General features: G+C 48.7%; 1 protein-coding gene across 5 annotated transcripts in view; it reads left to right on the top strand.

The window, feature by feature from the left end:
- SSH1 (slingshot protein phosphatase 1) overlaps nucleotides 1–20,505 on the top strand; it is a 43,464-nt gene that overhangs the window by 8,102 nt on the left and 14,857 nt on the right. For all 5 annotated transcript variants that reach the window (XR_010392017.1, XR_010392018.1, XR_010392019.1 and 2 more), the window contains exons 3-7: nucleotides 14,249–14,352; nucleotides 16,310–16,374; nucleotides 17,032–17,153; nucleotides 18,631–18,699; nucleotides 19,136–19,201. Coding sequence is in view for 2 of the 5 variants with exons in the window: in XM_064521892.1 (XP_064377962.1) it covers nucleotides 14,249–14,352; nucleotides 16,310–16,374; nucleotides 17,032–17,153; nucleotides 18,631–18,699; nucleotides 19,136–19,201 (426 nt within the window). In the remaining 3 variants the exon portion in view is untranslated. The remainder of the gene's footprint in view (nucleotides 1–14,248; nucleotides 14,353–16,309; nucleotides 16,375–17,031; nucleotides 17,154–18,630; nucleotides 18,700–19,135; nucleotides 19,202–20,505) is intronic.

Genomic DNA, 20,505 nt, shown 5'->3' on the forward strand with positions numbered 1-20,505 from the left:
GTCATTTTAGAAGCAGCTGTACCTCTTTCTTCTCTTCGGAGTTAGTTTCCGTATGGTTTCTGCCATGCCAAAATGGTTTTCTTCCTGTTTTAAGCTATATTTTCTCCCTGAAAACAGCTTCTACCCTAAAATAGGCTGAGGGGGCACGTTTGAACTTCAGCTTTTCTTTCAAAGATATTGTCACTTTCTGCATTTTCTTAGGCATTAATTTGCTTTCAAGTCTTCCCCTTCTCTCACTTTCCAAAAATTTTCTGGAAGCCCTAATATTGTAACATCCACACTGTTTTCGGTAGATAACCAGGAGTCTGTTTTGCTCCCAGGTGTGAAAAGGTTCCTACCGGGAGAAAAAGTGAGGAAGCAGGCTCAGATCTGACAGCCTGGCCGCACTCAATGCGGTTGGTGTGGGCAAAAGCTTGCACGTCTGATTCTCTGTGCTATCAGCCATATCCTGAAATCTCCCTTCTTGAAAGCAGATCAACCATGGGATGTTGTGGCATGATTCCTTTTTTTTTCTCCAAAGATGCTGTGCACCCACCAGATCCTGAAAAATCTCATCTGCATGTTAACAAAACCACTTGCAAGGTTAAGTCAGATCCATGGGAGTATGTATTAGCTTATGACTTTAAATCCGGAACAGGTTTTCCAGTGATATACTGCATGGTAATGCAGCGACTGAGAAAGCTTATCACTTGGAAAATCATAAAATGAACTCAGTAGAATAGATAATTCATCTAATTACATTTTGCTTGCTTGGTTTTATCATCCACTGTTGGTAGGGTCTCTAGCGCTAAGTCAAAAGAAATATTTCACGAATAGCTGGTCATATTGTGAGTGTTGGCTATTTCTCAGATGCATTTGGCAAATGCAGTCAGATAATCACTGTCTTTTAATTACAAACATGAGTAGGTTTGTTTATCCAGTCGTTCTGTAATCTTTACCGATACTGACTTTTCCAGTTGCAGTCTGAACGTGGTCAGAGACAGCGCTGGCCAATGTTTTCAGGCACTCTCTACCTTCTGCAGGGAAATGGAGGTTAAACTGCTGCAGAAGGGCCTGAAAATGAGTTGTCTCAGACCTCTGATCAAGCCTGAAGATCTTTATGGAAAGAACTGCTCTTGTTTGGCAATGCTAAATCCCATTTTAAGAGCTGGCAAGAGCAGTTGTGGGGGGTCAAGGTTTTCAGGACTGGGCTTGTATACATTCGCCAAGTCTTTTAATGGCACATGCTGCATGCCCTTACCCGAGTGTGCAATGTAGCACCTGTGTTGTGCAGAGCTGCCCCGAGTGCTGCGCCTTGCTGAACGGAGGAAATGGTGGTGGTGGGGAAGGAAACTGGGGGTCTTCCTCTCGTTGCCAATGCCATTCCCTGTGTGCTTGGCCAAGTTACTTCATGTTCCCGAGCCCCTTTTTCCCATCTGCAGGCTGGCAGATGATATTATTTCCGTATGTTCCGAAACACTCCGAGTAAAGCGTGTTGTGTCTGGTTAGTTTTATTCGGTGCTTTAAAAAAAATCTTTCAGCTGTGAGAGCTTTGACTTCTGAGCTCTGTGAAACCTACTGTTGTTTTAAAAATGTGATGAGGAGAAGGTACCGTGTCCCCCTTTCTGTCCACCTCACTTGCTCGCCTTTGTGCTTTGCGTGATTACCAGGTCAGGAGCGAACCTGCTCCACCAGAAAGGCTTGATAACCAGCTGTGCAGTTCTTTGGCTGCTGCTTTTCTGCTGTAGTTTAATGAAGTAAAGTAAATTTCTCTTTTGAAGGCAATGGAGTTGCACTGGGCATTGGTGTGACTTTTTTTTGCATTGGCTGCAGGATTTGGGTGGAATCTTCAGGTTTATGAAAACTCCCTTTACAGCTCTGATCAGCCAGCAGAGTAATTGCTGCAGACAGACTCCTTGAAGAGCATCATCCTGGCTGGCACATGCAGAAGGCCTCGTTATAAAGAGGCTGTTCAGTTAAAATCATTATAATAAAGCGGATTCCTCGCTGGTGCTGTAGCTGGCCTCTGCAGTTCTGGAAGCACAAAGAGCACGTGCAAATCCAGTGCGCTGCTCGTCCTCTTTTCCGTGAGGCCGCGTGTTCACTCCGTGTGCCCTCCCAGCCACAGGAATGGAAAAAAGACGTATTTCATCTCCTTCTCACATGCTAGTGCTGTGCTGCACTAAGTTCCTGCCACAGCTGGGGATGTCTGTGTTGTGTTTTATTGTATATTATATTTTAATTTCTTAAATTATTTATTAATACCTTAAACTTTTGGGGGAGACTTATGTGCATGTATTGCATGAGTGATTTGTATGCAGAGCTGTGAGCGACCACGTTTATGGTTCTGGGAAGGTGCCTCGGGCTCGGGGTAGGCTGGGTCAGCTGTCTTGAGGATTTATTCGTGGGGACAGTTGTTCATTACGTACTTGACAAGTCCTGCTCACTGCAGTATTTGTTGTCTCACGGTTATTTGGTGGGAGATCTTGGGGCAGAAGCTGCTGACTTTATTAACTGTTCAAAACAGGACGCTGAATCACATCCTGGCAAGGCTGCGGCATCCTGCCTTAGCGTGCTCCCTACAATGGGGAGGCAAACTCGCCGGCCCGTGACCCCCAGGAGCTCTCTGGCCTGTAGGTGTGGCCTTGGAAGCAGATAAAGATATAATTAGGCCTTTACATTTAGTGGCGGGTTGTGTGGGGACGTTCAAGGAGCACGGAGCTGAGGAAGCATGCGCTCGTTTGACGCTCGTTTAGGACCTGGCCTTTCCAGGAAACCGGTGCCGACTTGACGTTGAGCGATGTGGTGAGTTTGCTTGGATGTAGGCGAAGTAACAGCAGAGGCCTGCCAGTCTGGAGATGTGATCAGACCCGTAGGAATTGTAAATAAATCTTTTTTTAAATTCTTTTAAATTTTTTTCATAAACCTCAGCAGTTTGGCAAAAAACCCACTGGCCCTGTTATCAAAGGTACTGGCTTCATGCTGAACATTTTTTTCCTTTTTTTTTTTTTTTCCTCTGTAAAAGGCCAATACAGTTACTGTTTATTTAGGCATTAAAGAGCAGGGTCAGAAAAATATTTTGGTTCCAAATGCCTCTTGATTTTAAATACCTTAATCTTTGACAATCAGTTGCCAAGACCTGTGAGTCAGGAGTTTCTCATGCAAATCTGGGCCTTGGCCTGCCTGACAAGTGTCTTTAAGGTGTTTTTAGGGAACGTGAGGTAGACGGGACACCTTCATAGGCATGCCTCCACTTCAAATGAAAAGGACATTGAGTTTTTTCTTTCTCAAAGATTTAAACATCCCCCTGCAGCATTTGAAACCCTGATACAGGAACGCTCTACTGGTACACACAAGATCAGAAAGAAAAACGGGCCAAAAATTAGCCCAGCCTCTGATGGAATAGGATGCCAACTGCATCCATTATTTAGGCTTAAATAGGAGTAGAAGGATTTTTCTCTGCAGAGCTTGCTCTCCCCTCTCCGATGGTTTGTTAGAGTTGCAGTCCAAGCAGAAGTCAACAGTGTTGAGTTTGTGCAACCCAAATAGATCAAAATCAGCTCTCTGTAACTTATGGTTTGAACATGTAAATAAGCAGCTGCAGCATGGCCAGAGCGTGAACTGACAGTATATTAACTGCCTCGCAGAAGCTGCTGCTTGCAGAGCAGCTGGTGTGCTGGTGTTCATACTCACCGCGTCTTGTCCTGGCCGCTGGTGTGTCACTGCCTTCCAGGGAGAAGGTTGACCATTGCACCTAACTCTCCGCAAAGCCCTAGACTCACCTCACGAGTCCAAAGGCCCTGTGGAGAAGGGCTTGCCGGTGGCCCTTTCCTTCAGGGAGGTGTTCGTCCTGCAGTGCCCACCACGGGTGACCGCGTGGAGGTGGTGAGCTGCTGGACCGCGATCAGATTGATGAGTTTCCTTCGGATGTGCTCGTTAGGAGTGAGGGGACCGTCTAGGGACTCAGTAGCACTGCATTAACATTGGTTGGCTGAAGTCAGGTTTTACTTATTTATTTGTTTTAAAATTAACTTACACAGAGGTAAGCAGGTGGCAGTAGGAAGAGCTTTGTTTTTATAACTCCCTCAGCGAAGCGGATGGAAGGTTTGGGTTGCTCCTCTTGGCACTGTTGAGCCTCCCTGTGCACCTTTTTTTCTAAGCTGACAGTTACTGCTAGTCCTTGAGTTACAAACTGGCCAAAATTGGAACAGCTCACCTGGTTTCTTGAAGAAATCCATGCTGCAAGAATCCTAGTGAAGGCAGCTGCTGGGAGATCTGTGGCGGTGCGATGCTGGCGACCGGGCAGAAACCCCCGGGGCTTGGCGTCGGGGGCTAAGGCGTCCAGAAATGCAGGGCATGGGACAAAATGTCCCTTTCAGATTTTCCGTGAAGTTGCCAGTTTGCTTGTTTGCCTGTCTCCCGTCCAAACGCTCGCTTCCAACACTCGCATCCACGCGGAGACCACCTCCGCCGGGGCCGCTCGCAGCGTGTCGGTGTGCGGGCATCTCCCTCGCCCGGCCCCGCAGAGCGTTCTGGACTGAGCCTGTTTATTTCTCTTTGCAGCATTCAATCTACTTTTAAAAGACGGTGGATTTTCGGAGGGAAGGTGGAAAAGAGGGATGGTCCTAAGGTTTTTACCAGCCCTTTTCCATCCAGAGCAAGCCTAGCCGCTGGCTACCAACATTTTTTTGGGGTGCTCCTCATCCCTGCGGGGTGCTGGCTGCCTCCCCTCGGGGCAGCTGGGAAGGCAGGTTCGTGTTGTGAGCTGAACACTAGAGGGGGTGTCTGGGATGAGCCGGAGCTTGTCTTCTTCTGCTTTTACCCTGCGTGATCTGTCTAGGTTTATTTTATTTTATTTTTACACATTACCAATGTGTCAAGTGCTCCCTGGTCTCTGCTGCCTTTTTTGGAGTCGTTCTGAATCCCAGCAGCTCGGTGCTTTCTGGGTGGTTGTGCCCTGCTGTCTGTAGGTTTCCGTCGTGCTTCCGATGTTGTCGTTGTCTGTGTCCTGGCTGACCTTCCCTCACTGCTTTTGGAAGCCGATTTCTTAATCCTTGACACTATCATTCACCTTCTCTTTCTTTTCCAACGGGTTGCTCCCTGCCCCGTAGGAGATCCCTCGTTTCTCTCACCTGTCCCCGGGAGATGCTGGTGAGTGGGTGAAGAGGGGTGACTTAATAAAATAGTTTACAGGATTAGGACAACGAGTTGACGGGAGGAATGCAGAGGGATCGGTGGCCGTGCCGACAGCTCGGCTGGGGACACAGGCTCCTCGCTGAGGAGCAAGGGCTCGAGGCTCCCTTTGAAGCGCGGTGGGAGCTGGCGGCCGGCAGCTTTCCACCTCCGGCGTGGCGTGGGCTGCAGCTCGGGCACCTCCCTGGCATTCCTGCGTGTGTGGTCTGTCCTCCCTTCCTACCTGCGGTCACCCAGCATCTCTTTGGCGGCTGTGGCGCTTGCTTACATGGCAGCAACAACAACCAAAAACGGGGATTTCTAGGAAAACACAGAATGTATTTTTGGTTCTTCAAATGCTGTCTTGTTAGCGAAGGAAGGAGGAAGGCAGCATCGTGGGGGTGGCCAGCTTCCCGCAGACCACCCGGACGCCGCGTAGCAGAGCGAGCACCAACCGGGAAAACTGCACCGCTGCCAGAGCTGGGATCTCGGTGCTCCTCGGGCCTGTCCCTGCTCTGGCTGCCGTCTTCCCTAGCATCGCACGTGGAGGGGGATCGCGGCAGCCTGCGAGTCGGGGAAATGCGAGACGCCGTGTAGCTGTCTGCGAATTGCTCAGCTCCCTTGCCGCAGCGGGGTCGATATGTGGTCGAAGCGGCGGGCTGGTAGTCGGGGCCTGGATGTGTTCGCTGCCCGCAGCCTGCTGAGAGCCCTGACGCGCCCCAGACACGTGGCTGTGGACACAGATGTTGATATTGTCTTTAGAGTAATGCTCCTTTCTTGAAAGTGGAAGAAAGGTTTCTTTATAGTGGTTTAATGGGCAATAATGCAGGCTGAGGTCCTCGGAGGATCTGACCTGGGACTCATGAGACGGTGGCTATCGCAAAACTGACATCATTTTTCAGTGGGAATCTCAGAAATGCTCGTTGCAATTTAAAACATTAGTTCCAAGTACATTGCATAGTTGCTTGATGCTATGATCAGCCTCGTGCCTTTTTGAACCCTGTGATTAATGGGATGAGCAAATAGGATTTTTTTTTTTCCCTTGTGAAACAATCTCTTATTTTATTTGGCTTTTCACCACCAAAGTACTAGGGATTCCTAGAATTTTCTTTCCTGGCCATTTGGGACCTGTTCTGCTAACTTATTTTGCACAAGTCTCTGCTGGAACGGGGAGTGATCCTGCTAATTCGTTCGCTTCCCTCTTCCTGCCCTTTCTCTTGGACGCAGCTCCAGCAATTTATCCCGGCTGCCTCGGTGCTGCCTGCGGGCGCAGCCCGGGCTGCTCCTTGCCGCGGCGGAGCCGTGTGCCCCAGCCCTTTGCTGTCCCCCAGGCAGAGCATCCGCGTTTCTCCCAGGCATCCTGCCAGCCGTCCTACACGCGCAGGCCAAGGTGCCTCGCGTGACCTGGGAGCTGGCGGCTCAGCAAAGGCCAGCGCAGGCGCGAGCTCCCAAGCACGTGTCACTTTTGGAAGCGGGATTTAGTCCTGAAATAACTTCAGCATGAAAATGCAACCCGCCCTTCCTGTGGCCCATATCTTAGTGACAGAGCGCAGGAGAACGTGTGGCCTTTTGTGAAACGTGGCCTCCCCCAGGAGAGCGTCCCGTGGAGCAGCCGCAGCCCCGCGTGCTCCCACCCCGCGTCCCGGGTCCGCTCGGCGCTGTCTGGGCGTGCTGCGGCGCTCGCGAGGCGTGCGGGAGCGACTGGAGGCACATCATTAGCAGTCTATTTATGTTAGGAAATTAGCTTTTGTGGGCTTCATGATTGATTTCATTTTTCCCTCTCCTCTTTGTGCTCGCGGAGGGTTTGTATCTGGCGCTGTGAATGGCCTGCAGTGTCTCGGACCCTTCTCGGCATTCTTGCGCTGTGGATGTGCCCACGCCTTGCAGCCACACAATACGCGCTCAGACTCCTTTTGTTGCTGCAGCTAAAACCTTAGAGCGAAGCCTGCTGGGTTTTCCTGCCTTCCCGACCATCGCCCTCTCCTTTGACGTAGACCAGGAGATATTCGTCCCCGAGGGATGCGTTACGAGACCCCGATGCCGCAGGGGGCTGCGGTTATTGCCCTGGGCCCCCTTGCAGAGAGCCTTTTGCTGTTGCGTGGTGGTGCCCTGGCTGCTGGAGGATCTGTTGCCTCTTGGAAACAGGAGACGTTTTCCGTGTGTCCAAAGGAGCTTTGAGCCTTGCTGTGGTTTGCAGCTTACGTTTTAGGTTTCTTCTTGGAGTGACTTTTCTTCTTCTGAGCGCGATGACTTTTTGTAGCCCATCGAAGCCACACCCTGACATAGCCGCGAGCATGGAAAGAGCTTTCCTGCCCCCCGTTTCTGTAATAAAATGGTATTTCAGAAAATAAACATTTCCACAAGTTCCCTGCATGCAGCTGCCTCCACTTGAGGCACATCAGAGAGATTTTGGCAGAGGCAGAGTACTGCAGTCCAGCAATGCCAGCAGCTCTCACCAGCTTTAGCAGGTGTGTTGGGCACCTACAGCGAGCATCACTGGCCGGTTGGTTGATGGATGTGTCTCAAAGCCTCTGCGTATTTGTGGTAACACTTCATTTTAAAGCCGTTGCACGTGTTGAGACCGGCCGTTCCCCGGTGCTGCTCGGTGCCGGGCCGTTCTGCCGGCCCCGCTGCACGGGAGCCCCGGCCGTGCTATCGGCTGGGCGCGTCAAGGTGACTCCTTTCCGTTTCGTTTTGTTTTGCTGTGGCACTAGGCTCTCTGCGTGACTGGTAGGTGACACGTTGCAAAGGCCCCTTGGGAACGCATTAAGTCATTTTATAAAAGCAGGAGAAACGACCTGCTGCTGCTTTGAAAGGCTCCCGTTTCTGTTTCTCAGGTTTTACAGTAGCATGTGAGGGAGCAGCTTTGAAGTGAAGTTTTCCCTGGTGCTGTTTCGTGTAGCTCGGAGCCCTTCTGCAGGCCCCTTTCTTGGTCAGGAAGCGTTATCTGATGTGCCTCGTATCAGGCCAAAGCAAGCGGCCGGTGCGCTGTAATTGTCCCCGTGGCTTGGGAAGCAGGGGCCGCGCAGCTGCTGCTGTGCCTTCCTGCTGTTTCTCTCCCCAAATCTTCCTTTTTATTTGCAGTGCGAGTTTCCAGTTTTGGGTTTGTGTTGCTATTTCAGTAGGGCTGCGTGACTCCGTCTGGCTCCCTGCGTTGGCGGCTTGTCTGAAAAGCCGCTGTCTGTGTCGTGCCGCGGGCCTGGCCCGGCTGCGGGGACACCGAAGGGACCCGGGCTGCAGCCCTGTCCTGGGGCTGGGGCTGGGGCTGGGGCACCGCAGCAGCCGGACTCTGTTTCAGGCTTTTTCCAGTCTGAGCAGAAAATGGGGGGGAGGTAAAGAACAAAAATCTATTCTCGTCCCCCCTTATCAAAGGGGTTGTGGAAAAGGAAGTGCTTTTTAATTTTGTGCAGCTTGGAGTACGTGTTTTTTCCTGATCTTATCAGTTTGGAAAAACTTCGAGCAGAAGATGCCATGAAAACAAGGAACTGATACGCACTGGGACGTTCACGCTGTTGTAATCTTGGGACCAAATCTGAGCGAAGTGAATTTGTTTTTGTTTTGTCTGAAACGTGGAGCTGGTTGCAGCAGCGTGGCTCCTTGGGGCACAAGGATGGATCGTGTGTGATAAGTAGGAAACACAGGATCGGCGTGACTAACCATTGCACTGATGGATGCTGGAAGTAATTTTGCGGGGGTGAGGGGACATTCCTGTTCCAATGCCGTCGTCCGGAGAGTCTGCTGTCGGATGAGTCCAGAGGCAGCCGGTGTCTCCGGAGAGCTCCAGCACAGCTCTAATGGATAGATGACCTTCTCCGTCCCCTCACCACACGTACATTTTGTTCCATTAACGAGGGGGAAATTAAGAAACTTAATTTGACAAAGATTTAGTGCCAGAAGAGCGGGGCATGGCTCTGTGCCTAGGCAGGGCTTTATTGCAGAGCTTTCCTGGAACACAGCTCTGCACCCAAGCTGTGCAAGCACACGACAGGTCAGCAAAGTAGGGGCTGCTCGAGATGAAAGGTTAAACAGAAGCAGAGAAAGCATTAGGTTTCAGAGAGCTTGAAAAGGCATCTGGAATATAGTGTCTCTGAGAGAAAGTGATTTAACTTGATTGTAAGAGGCAGATAGGTGTGAGCTGCAGACCTCGGCTGAAGCAAGCTTTGGGAGCCATCAGGTACGTAGCTTGGTTGGATGCAAACAAGCAGCTCCCGAGGGCAGCTTCTGCCTGGGTGTGCAGGGAGCAAAGGTATGGGTGAATCCACCACTGTAGTTTCTTAGCTTTCTGCCCTCAAACTCGCCTTTGGTTGGAGTATCGGACTATCCTTGTCCTCAGATAAAATGGCAAAGCAAGACCGGGCAGAGTGGAAGTCTGCTTTTGTTCGCCAAGTGAGGTGGTTTAATAAATTCAGGAGTAACTTGCATACTTTTCGAGAACAGAGCTGTAAGCGAGTAGATCTGAACACTGGCTACGTTAAATGGACTTCTCTCAGTGGTCAGCAGCAAGTACAAAGATGAGTTCATCGTGGCGCAGGAGATGTTGCCCAATTCTTTGCAGGTTATGGGCATAAAGACAGGCTCCTTGAGCGTTATGTGCATTCAGTGATCCTGTGGCAGTTCTGGGAGAAGCAGGGACACCTGGGCAATCGCAGACTGGTGATGCTCTGTTCTGCCCTCTTCTTCCTATTTTAGTTAGTAGCTAAGATTTTTAAATTCTTAGGCTAGTAAGAGGCTGCTGAATGCACCCTCGGCTTGGCTGTGTCTCCCTGGTGAAAGCAGTGGTCTCTGCACAGGCTTCTGAGGATGGGTGCTTATTCTGGGGTGGAATGAGGTAGATGGCCATTAAATGTCTTAATACAGTATTTTCTTGTATCCTGCAACGCATGATCGTTGTTGCGCGTTGTGTGAGATTTCCCGTTAAAACGGGGAACTCGCGTGCCCTGGGCGTGCGAGTTTTGTTCCTGGGACGTACCACAGCCTAAGCCGCAGCGGCAGAACGAGCTGCTTGGGGACCATGGTTCTGCAGCTGGCTTCCAGCTCGGTCTGTCTGTCCAGTAACATGAGTAAGTCTGTCTCCTGATCCAAAACCCGGTGTTTTTAGCAGGCTGCTTTTTGCAGTCGTGGGCCCGGGGAGCGGCGCTTTGAAGCGGTTGAAAGGCGCTGCCCGTTGTGCGCTCCAACGGCTTGCAACGCGGGTGAGGTGTGCTGCAGCCACGTTCCTCTGGAGCTTTCTCGGGGGGAAGAAACGTTTCCCTTCGAAGTCGAGCATCGCAGAGCCGGTGGCTGGAGCACGGGACAGCGAGGGCGGGAGGTGCCGGAGGCTGCTCTGGGCGAGGCTGCGGCCGTTCGACGGCCTCCCTGTCCTGGCCTCGGGGTGCCGAAGGGCCCGCTGCTCTGCGGCCGTCCCGGAGCCCTGGAGCGCTCCCGTGTCCCGGGGCCGCCGCAACCCCCGGGCTCCCCGCTTATTCCAGCGCTCAAAGTGACCTTTGAGACGTAGCGGTGCTGGTCGGGATTCCTGGAAGGGCATCCAGGGAATCGGTGGTTTTCATTGCATTTACCAGTCGGGCAGGACAAAAACTGCACAGAAAGCTGCTGCTTCCCTCGGTTGGTCCGGCGGTGCCTGTGAAACGCAAGCGTGTCAGTGTGGTTCCCGCTGGCGAAGGCGTTAGTCAGGGGTCTGCAAGGAGCAGTCATCAGTGAATTTGGTTATAACCGGGCACTAACAAACAAACACCGCGCACCTGAAAGACTTGCTTGTTTGGTGGTAGCTCAGTAACTCGTGACTCGCTTGAGAAAGCACGAACCAAAACTGGGAACCGTAGTGTGAGCAAAGGAGGATTTTCATTTGACAGCTAATGCTTTGGTTAGGGGTATATTACAGGGGTGGCATGCAGTGTTTTGACTGTAAAAAAGCAGGTGTTAGTCAATATGCTGTTTTTATCTAGTCCTGTCCCGATGCATACGGACTTTCTGCAGGAGGAGCGGTTGTGCTCGGGGCGCGCGGCGTTGCCTTCGGAGCATGCGAGAGGAAGCAAACAAACAAGAGGAGGTTGTAGGAGGGAGATGATTAGACGAGCTTCAGCTGTTTTTTTCCCCTCTTGAATGGCCCTCTTTCATCAGGATGTGTTAGGACAAGTGCTTTTTCAAGCCAGGATATCGGTGGAAGACAGAGTGTTCTGTAAAAGTCATCCAGTTCCTGGGTAGCATCAACAGACGCGATTTCTCTGCTCCTCACAGAATATACGGTCAACCCTTTCTTTTCCTTCTTTTCTTTTTTTTATGGGTTTAGAAGCGAAAGGATGTGAGTTTTACAGTTAGTTATGAATCTTTTCAAATTTACTGACTTCTGTCTGACTCTTGGGCCGGCACAATGCTTCTGCTGTTCAAAGAAAACCAGTCCAAATTAGTATGTATAAGCCACTCGTTTTTATGCTGCTAACAAATGCTGCTTGCTGGAATATTTATCGCTGCTGCTGAGGCTTGGAAGTTGGGGATGTTCTTTAGCAATGGGATTTTGTTCTTAGGAGATTTTTTAGAAAAATGGAGCTTGGTTGTTTACTGGAGCTGTGTGATTTAGAAATGTTTTTAAGAGCCGGGTTGCGATATCATGCCTTGCCTTCTTCTCACTTGTGTTTTGTTAGCTGTGTCCTGGAACCGGTTGCATGAGATGACTGGGGCTGAGGAATGTTCCTGGGCTTGGATAAGGGATAGTGTCGGGTATCGCTGCCGTCCTGATATCGGCTAAAACGCGAGCTCTCGCTGGGGCTCGCTGGCGCGCTCCCTCCGTGCAGCGCCGTGCCGGGAGCAGCCGAACGGGGCTCGTGCGGAGATCGGGGAGCGCGGGTGGTCCCGGGGGAGTATGGGCAGCGTGGCTTACGGAAAGCTGCCTTTCCTAAGGTTAGTGCGCGCTGTAGGAAATAAGCGTTTGGAGGAAGAAAAAAAACCCCATCTTGCTCTCACCAGGTTCCTTGGCTTTGTTTTCAGGTTCATTTCCATGCAGACGAATACGTGTTGACAAAAATTTTGTTGTGTGGGTTGTCCTTTTCCTGCAACCACTTTCTGCTCCGGCAGCGCAGCTTTCCCATTCTCCGGCAGCTGGGAATAGTCTCTTATTGTCAGCGATGCCTTGACTGAATTTTCTAATTACAACAGAGGAGAAGGTCAGACCAGAGGAACCATCAGAGCATCAGTCGCTGATGCCTTTGGGGAAAGAGTTGTGCCTCCTCCATGTTCACTGCTTCCGTAGAAATCCCAGTCAGTATTTGATTAGGGAGCCAAGAAAATCCTTTGGGATATCTTTATCACTTTCCCAAAATTCTTGAGACAGGGATACTGTGAATTACTTGCTGGTGCGTTGTCTAACCATTCCCTTTCTCTTGTTGGAAAAAGAAATGAGATGAGTGCGTGTGAAGCTGATTAGGTGTATCCTTGCATTGCATTGATGTCACTGTTTTTATACAACTTCTGGCCTTTTTAAACACTTTCCTGTTTGTATGAAAGATCTGATGTGAGAGGAAAACAAGATTCCTCCCGGGAGACCGACGGAACGAGCTAAATTCCCGCTGTAGTGCGTCGCTCCGGCCGGAGCGCGCGTCGCGGGTGGCGGGGAGGCTCTGCGGGGCCAGTGTTGGGGACAGCCGCGCGCTGGGACCGCGAGCGTTAGTGCTGTCGGAGCATGCACGCGGAAAAGCGTGTTTTAGTCCCGGAGGCGTCTTACTGATCTGAGATATGACTTGGAAGGCCTGGACCCTATGCTAAAATTTTGGTTCACTTTTTTTAAACTGAAATCTCAAATTTAAACCTGTTTCAGCTTCTCTGGGAATTTTGCACCTTGAAGATTTAGCTGAAAAATTAGGAAACCTTGTCCGAAAACCTCCACGGCTTGGAGGACCTTGGCTCTGTTCTCGCAGAAGGCAAAAGCTGGATGCTGTAGCTTCGTGGCTTTGTTCAGCAAAACCCTGGGCTGGGCTGGAGCCTTAGTGCTCCCTTCTACCAAGGGGCAAAGCCTCTAGCTGACACACGGGACCAAGGGCTGGGAGTAGTGACTCCTGTGGGATCCTTTCCTGTAGCATGAATAACTCCGTGTAGCACAGTCTCACAACAGAGCATTTATATTTAGAAAATGGCAGACAGTAATTAATGATGATCTATGTTTGGGAGTGTAGGATGGCAGTAAATTTAGGTTTGAAACAAGGAATGTCTCTTGTGATGGTCGTTGCCTGATGTTTTGAGTGGTGTAAGAAATGCAGTGTAAGCAGTTACTGTGGCAACTAAAAGGTAGTTTAGTAGATGTTGATTTTCAGTCTTGTGGGAAATGCTAACTTTACCACTCATGTCCAAGTCTATTTCTAAAATGCTCACAAGTACATTACGGTACTGTGTAATTAGATTGGTCCTGGTGCTTACTGCAACTACTGATTTTGTTTGGTCTTCTCTTTAGTTATGTTCTTGGGCCCGTTTCATTTGATTTTGTGGAAATACAGTTTTGTGTTTGCACATATTGGGACCTGCCTTGTTATCAGGAGAATTTCCCGCGACGGTTGCAAGGCCAAATCTTTGCTGTCACATTGGTTGCTTTTCCCCCTGAAGTTTCGGAGCAGTTTTCTTTCTTCATGATGTGCAGGTTTCATCTTCCCCTCCCTTCCGCCATAAACCTACGGAGAAGTCACAGTTGCATGTTCTTGTTCTTGCATTCCAGAGAAATCTTGGGCTGAAATTAGTAGGAACTGATTGACTCGGAACTTGGTCTTAAGTCATTTTACAGGTCTAAGCCTGTATTGTAATGTTACCCTCTACTGGTTTTAAGTTGCAGAATTTGATAATCGAATGATAAAGTCATTTCTAGCACATGACAGCTCAGGCAAATACCTCCTGCAACAGCCAAGTCGCAGCGTTGCAGGAGGATGACACAGCCGGCGGTGGATAACCCCGGAGGCAGGGCTCGCGAGGTGGCAGTCAGCCCTTGGGAGCAGCTTCTTGTGGCAAAAACCTGCTGTGTTTTAGTCATGAAAAGCCTTTCCTTTTCCGAGGCATGCTGAGCTTAACCCATATGTTGCTGCGATTTCCTTTCCGTTGACTTCCCGTGCCGTTTGTTTTCCAGCCTGAGCGAGAGCTTTTTCATGGTGAAAGGAGCGGCCCTTTTCTTGCAGCAAGGAAACAGTTCCCAGGGCCAGCGAAGTCTTCAGCATCCTCACAAGCATGCAGGTAATGGATTCAGTCACGTCCTGAAGTTCCTCCTTGCTTCCCTGCTCGTCCTGTCCACGCCGACAGGCTAACAGCGCGCGTGGGTGGGTGGATGACTCCTCTGATTGTCACAGTCGGCCTTGTACAACCTGCTGAGTAAAACCAGGTTTTCAGCCCGCTTGATTCAATCGGAACATATGATTATTGGATCTTTGTTTAAACTTTTGTCATTGTCTTGGAATTGTGACTGGAGCAGAAACTTATTCTCTGCAGACATTATGGCATTCAGCACAGCATTCCTTAGCCAGGAAAACCTCCTGAGCCAGAGTCTCTGCTGAATATGCATCCATGTCTTCTGCAGTCTCAAATGAAGAAATGGATCTTGTTTCTACCTCAGCGGTTTGATCTTTGCCTCCCCCTTTGGCCTTTGGGGAGGAAAATTAGCTGGACTGGATTTCTTGCCTGTTCTTGGGGAATTGAGGTCCTGGTTCAGCATGGTAATGATATTTCTCTGGCGCGCTTTCCCAGCCTCCAATAATTTGAGGCTCAGGACTTTGTATCGGGGATATTTTCCATGTCACCAATACCTGCAGTGGTCTGTTCTGTGAATTTGCCCATCTCCTTTTGGGATTCTGCATGTAAATTTGTAGCATCCACGATGGCTTCCAGGCCAGGTCCCACATCGTGACTCCAGGCTGTGTGAAGAACTGACAGCATTTGTTTTTTTCGAAACCATGTTGCTGGGGGGGTTTTTTTTTTGGTGCTGCCACTAAGATGAAGAACACTCCAACAGGACTTGGGTCTCTGGACAGGCACATGCTGCTTAGCTCAGGAAATCCCCTTTCCAGTGAACTCATCAAAATCTGGCCTGTAAGCATGTATCATGGTTTAAGAATGCACCTTTTTTGTTTGTTTTTTGTTTTTTTTTCTTCCCAGTGTGCCAAACTGGTGGGAGGAAATAGTAGAGAATTGTACAGTGAAAGCACATGAGGACTGATAAGCAAATACGGGGTTAAAGGAAGTGGATTTTACTTGTCCTGTATTTTTATGCCTTCTGTCGTTGACAGTTTTGGAATAAGTGATTACTGGGAAAGAAGAAATAAGATCATCAGGGCATTTTGAGTGAAGGAGCATGTGGGAAAGGCACAGTGTGGTACTGTGTGTCTGCTGCTTAGTAAACACTCCAAGCACAAAGAGCGTGTTTGAATGCCAAGCTTGGCTTTGGGTTTCTTTGATTGTCAGCAATTTCATATACCCAGAAAACATCCTACGGAAGGAATTTTATCTCATATGGAAAGTTATGAGTGCATTACTAAGTTATTAGATGTGAACTTGTTTTGTTTGCTTGTAGATTCTTTATGCCTTTAGCTTGCTTTTACTGCACAGGAATGCATCCACCACTATAGGTCCTAAGGGACCTGTTGCGTGAACGGCCCTTTGTCTGAGATACAAGGGATTCATCACCTAAATCGGGCCACTCCTGCAGCCCTCGTTCCTCAGAAGTTTTTCGTGTTCAGATGTGCCCTCGGTTAGGCCAGTGGGGCTGAACCCACGATGCTGCACGTATTTCTTAAGTCAAAACTTTTCTTTTGTCCTTTGGCAATTTATTTTCCTTTTTTAATCAGAATTGTTCCTTCTGCTTTTTCCTCCCCTGTATCCAGTGCACATATTTTTCTGCCTTCTGCAAGATGCTGTAGCTGGAAGAGTATCATCATTTGTGCCAGTCACAGGTGGTCGCAATATATATAGTACCAGCCAAATGCTGTGTAGCTCCGTTTTCTTACACAGCCAGATTTCACTCATTCAAGAAGCTTCCTTCTGTGAGGATTCTCTGGGACAATAAAACTTAACTGGCCTCCCTTAAATGGCATTTTCTGACTTAAAGAAATGTCCAATTCCACTGAAAGTCAAGACTATGCCCATTCTTAGGGCAGCAAGTGAGAGACCCCTTCTGATTATTTTTCTGCCTTCTCTGCAGGTGATTTGCCGCAGCACCTCCAGGTGATGATCAACCTCCTCCGCTGCGAGGACAGAATCAAACTGGTAAGAAGCGATGCACTGTCCTGCCCTCCTTTCTGTTGGAGGCATTTGAAATAGGCCTGTTCACAAAAACAGTTCAGAAATCCAGGGTTCACAGTTAGCTTGAGCCAAAGGAAGTCAGTGCTGGCTGCCAGCCCTGCTGCGTGGTCCTGCCCCTGCTCCTTTTGGGCCAGTGCTCACATCTCGGTGATGAGCAGGTCAGGAGGCTGATCCGGCTGAAACTTCTTTGTTTTTGGTAAGTTTAGGCAGCTCACAAACAGTAATGCAGGAGAAGAGCTGCTGGTAGTGGATACTTTGTGGTTAGTTTGTCTTAAATCAGTCCTGAAATTGCATCCAAATAGGGCTGGGCTTCCTTTTTAAAGAAATCTGCAGAGGGTATAAAGTCACTGCAGAAAAGTCCTTGCTAACTGTCCTCTGTAGCATTGCTGCTGTGTTTCAGTGGAGGCTCATAAGAGTGGAAGAATCCTCTGAGCTTGCTTCTATTTCCAGTTCAGCGCGTGACCAATATATTTGCCAACTTTCTAGTTAAAATTCTTTAGAAAAAAACTTTGGGTTGAATGTTGTAATAAATTCTCCACTACACTTCAAAAAATAATAGTCAGTAATGGAAGTAATGTTCATCCAAAAGCTGGTTTGCAGAGCTCGGTTACCCTGTTCTAGGCTGTCCGTTTGGAAAGTGTGTGGACAGACAGAGTCCGGTACATGGTGGTTGTGTACAGCAGCGGGCGACAGGACACGGAGGAGAACATTCTGCTGGGAGTGGATTTCTCCAGCAAGGAGAGGTATGGCTAAGGCAAGGCTGGCTGCCTATACAGTCAAAAGTTGTTTTTTAACAAGAGAGACCCTGATTTCCTGTATAACTTTGTGATTCCTGCAAAGGATAAGGTGGAACAACCCCAAACCCAAATTTCGGTTCCATAAACACATGTGCATTTTGAAGTGTTCCCTGTTCAAAGTAGGGAATGAAAGCAAAAACCCTAGATATCTTTGCAGATCTGAAATGCTGCACTGTTTTGTTTTGGAAATAACAAAGTAGATGTGGATTCCTAAAAAAAAGCAAACAAACCTAGCCCCTCTTTCCTCTCTCCTCTCTCCCCCCAGATAACAGTAATTCTCCTTAGGGAGCTGGCTTCTTACCAAATGACAAATTCATTCCAACTTTAAGGTTGGCTGCTGTTTCAATTACTATTTCCCCTGAAAGCTAAAGTTTTTGTTAATTAAGGAAAAGCTTCATGCAGAATGAACCTTGTTGGCATTAGCGGCTTTATTGAGGGACTCCATGGCTCTGGGTTGGGGCCGAAGTGCCACTGCTCAGCTGTAAGTGTTCTGACTGCTGACAGTTTGACTAGCTGGGCACTTCTGTGGGTTTTATTCCTTTTATACGTGTTTAATAAAAAACATTTTTTCTCTTCAAAGCTCTAAAGTGCACATTGTCCACATGTGTGTTCAAACTGGCCTGTCAGCTCCTTTGATGTGATGTAGAAAGAGGCTGAAGGCTTAAAAAAAAACCAAAAAAAATCCAGAGTTCTTTGCTAACTTGCTGTTGTTGTATGCATACTGATTTCCTTTAAAAGTTTAATATCTTGGCAGCTTAATTATTTACTAGTTGAAAGTTGCTGGTATCCATTATAATGTAGTTTTCTTGCCAGATTGCTTCTCTGAAATGAAAGTATTCTTTTGGATTAGGTAAACTCATAAAATCCTTTTAGTCTTTTCCTACCAGCCAAAGTGATGAAGTGAAAACTGAACGCAGTCCTCTGAAAGGCCCCTTGGGCCCTCTTTGGGAAGGGCAGGCGGCTGCTCTGCCACCTCCCAAGGTTTTCCTTCTGCCTGGCTTTAGTGCGCTGGATCTCTGCAGCCAGATGACTGTGATCTGCCTTTGTGTCCTGTCGAGGGAACTCCCTTGCGCAGAGCTTACGAGGGCGAGAGCAGTAGAGCTGACGGCGCAGACAGCACAGTGCTTGCTGGCAGACTGCTGGCGTGCAGGGGAGAGAGGAGGTGGTTTTGCGACTCCTGCTTCTGTGCTGTTGTTTCTCCAGTGCTGCGGAGCAGTGGGCATATTAATATTAGAGTAGATCTTTAGACTTCAGCTTGCTGATTCCCTTGTGCATTAATGTATTAAATGGCCGAAGATATTAATAGGAGTTACTAGAGCAAGACTTGAAATTTTAGAAATGAAAGAGTGTTCATAATTTAAGATACTGGTGTGACCATATTGTGGCCTGTATTTAACATCCTGCATAACAATTTCTCTTCCAGTAAAAGCTGCACTATAGGAATGGTTCTTCGGTTGTGGAGTGATACTAAAATCCATCTCGATGGTGATGGGTAAGAAACCGCATTAAAAGGATAGATGTGAATGTCCTTTCCTACTGGGGGCTGCTCTAGGAGAGACTCTGTCACCTTGCAAATGAAGCTTCAGTTTTGGACTCATCACTGCAGTCTCTTTATTCAGTCGCTGAGTCTTTTTTCTCTGCTTGTCCTCATACTGCCAGTGAAACCTGTAATACCTGGTGAATGTTTTCTTAAATTCCACCCAACAGGTGGAATTTTAATTCCTTGCGGTGTGCGGCCGGGAAGGCAGGTCACTTGGCATTCTTATTTGGGAGGATCTGGATAATCAGGTGATACAAATTGTCATCCCTGATTCTGTTTGAGTGCAGGCTTCCACGTTCCCTATAGCCGCCTTGCAGTAGCTGTTTACAGAGTTCAGCTCCTGACGCAGAGGAGCAGTTTGTCACTGTGTTTTTTCTCTCCCTGTTAGTGGCTTCAGTGTGAGCACCGCAGGGAGAATGCACATCTTCAAGCCAGTGTCAGTGCAAGCCATGTGGTATGTATGTTAATTAGCTTTGCTGAAAAGGAGACTGTCGTTTCTGTGAGCAAATTAAATAAGCAGACTGCATTTTAACTTTCTCCATAACTAGTGTTTAGTGAGCTGCAGTGGAGATACTGCTTTCCTGTGTCAGCAGGTAGCAGCGATATAAAGGCACTGTGAGAGTGCTGATCCGAAAGTAGGCTGTTCTGCTTCCTCTGTTCAGAGCAGCTCTGTGCTCTTTAACATAAGGACGATGGGAAATGGCACTAATGAGGTGAATAAATATGAAAGACCAACCTGAATTCCTCAGGCTGCCAACCCTGTCTTTCCTCTCCGTGCATGTTTTTCTGACTGGTTGAAAAGGGAGTCTCGGGAGCCGTTGCCAATCTGATGGCATTTGCGAGGCTCTGCCCTGTTCCTGCGGCCCGGCTGGGGTTCCTGCCGCGTGGAAACTCTCCGTGCCGCCCCAGGCTCGCGTTCACCTTTCGGCTCCTGTCGCCCCTCCCGTGGGCAGGGGTTCCAAAACACTGAAGCGGAGACGGCTGAATCAGCAGCGGCTGCGCCAGAAATTCCTCCGTGAAGAGGCTGCTCCCCTGCCCCAGCATGACAAACGCAGGCGTTTTGGCCTGGCCGGTGCGCTGGCTCCTGTTGGAGCTTAATGAGATCCCTGTTCCTGTAACATCTGATAGGGAAAAGATACAGATGTAGAGAAAGATGTCATGTTAGGGATGATTTGGTACAGAAGGAAATGAAACGTATGTTCCTGCCATTTTTGAACTCAGCCCTCCTGTTTGCAGCCTTAGATGTGGTTAATGTATTCAGTATAATGATAGCTTCCGAGTAGAGCCTTAAGAAAAGGAGGAGGAGGTAGGAAAAAAAAAGGGGGGGAGGAAAAGTTAATGCTAGAATTTACAAAAACAAATGACCCAACCTGGGCTCTGTCCCTGAAGCATGTCAGGGACCAAGAATGCTGGTAAATATGCATTTGACTCCCTGCTGAAGGTGGTTTGAAAATTGTCCATGTTCTTTATTTTTCTTTCGTCTGGCTTTACAAGTTAGCTAATGATTAGATCCCGGAGTGACTTGTGCCTCATTCTTGCCTGTTGATTGGAAGAAAATGCTAGCCTCTGCTTTGGAGCAGCTCTTGAGAGGCCTCCAAGATGCAGCTTGTGCCCTCTCTGAACTCAGATGCAATAAACCTGCAGCTCTCCCCCACCAAAAAAAAAAAAAATCCACACCCAAAAACCTGTAACAAAGAAAGCTGAAAATCTTTTTCCTCTCTGAAAATCTCGGAGATCTCTGTGTGTTTCTGCTGCTCA

The sequence above is a fragment of the Dromaius novaehollandiae genome, chromosome 17 (assembly GCF_036370855.1).
Source record: "Dromaius novaehollandiae isolate bDroNov1 chromosome 17, bDroNov1.hap1, whole genome shotgun sequence".
NCBI classification, from domain to species: Eukaryota; Metazoa; Chordata; class Aves; order Casuariiformes; family Dromaiidae; genus Dromaius; species Dromaius novaehollandiae.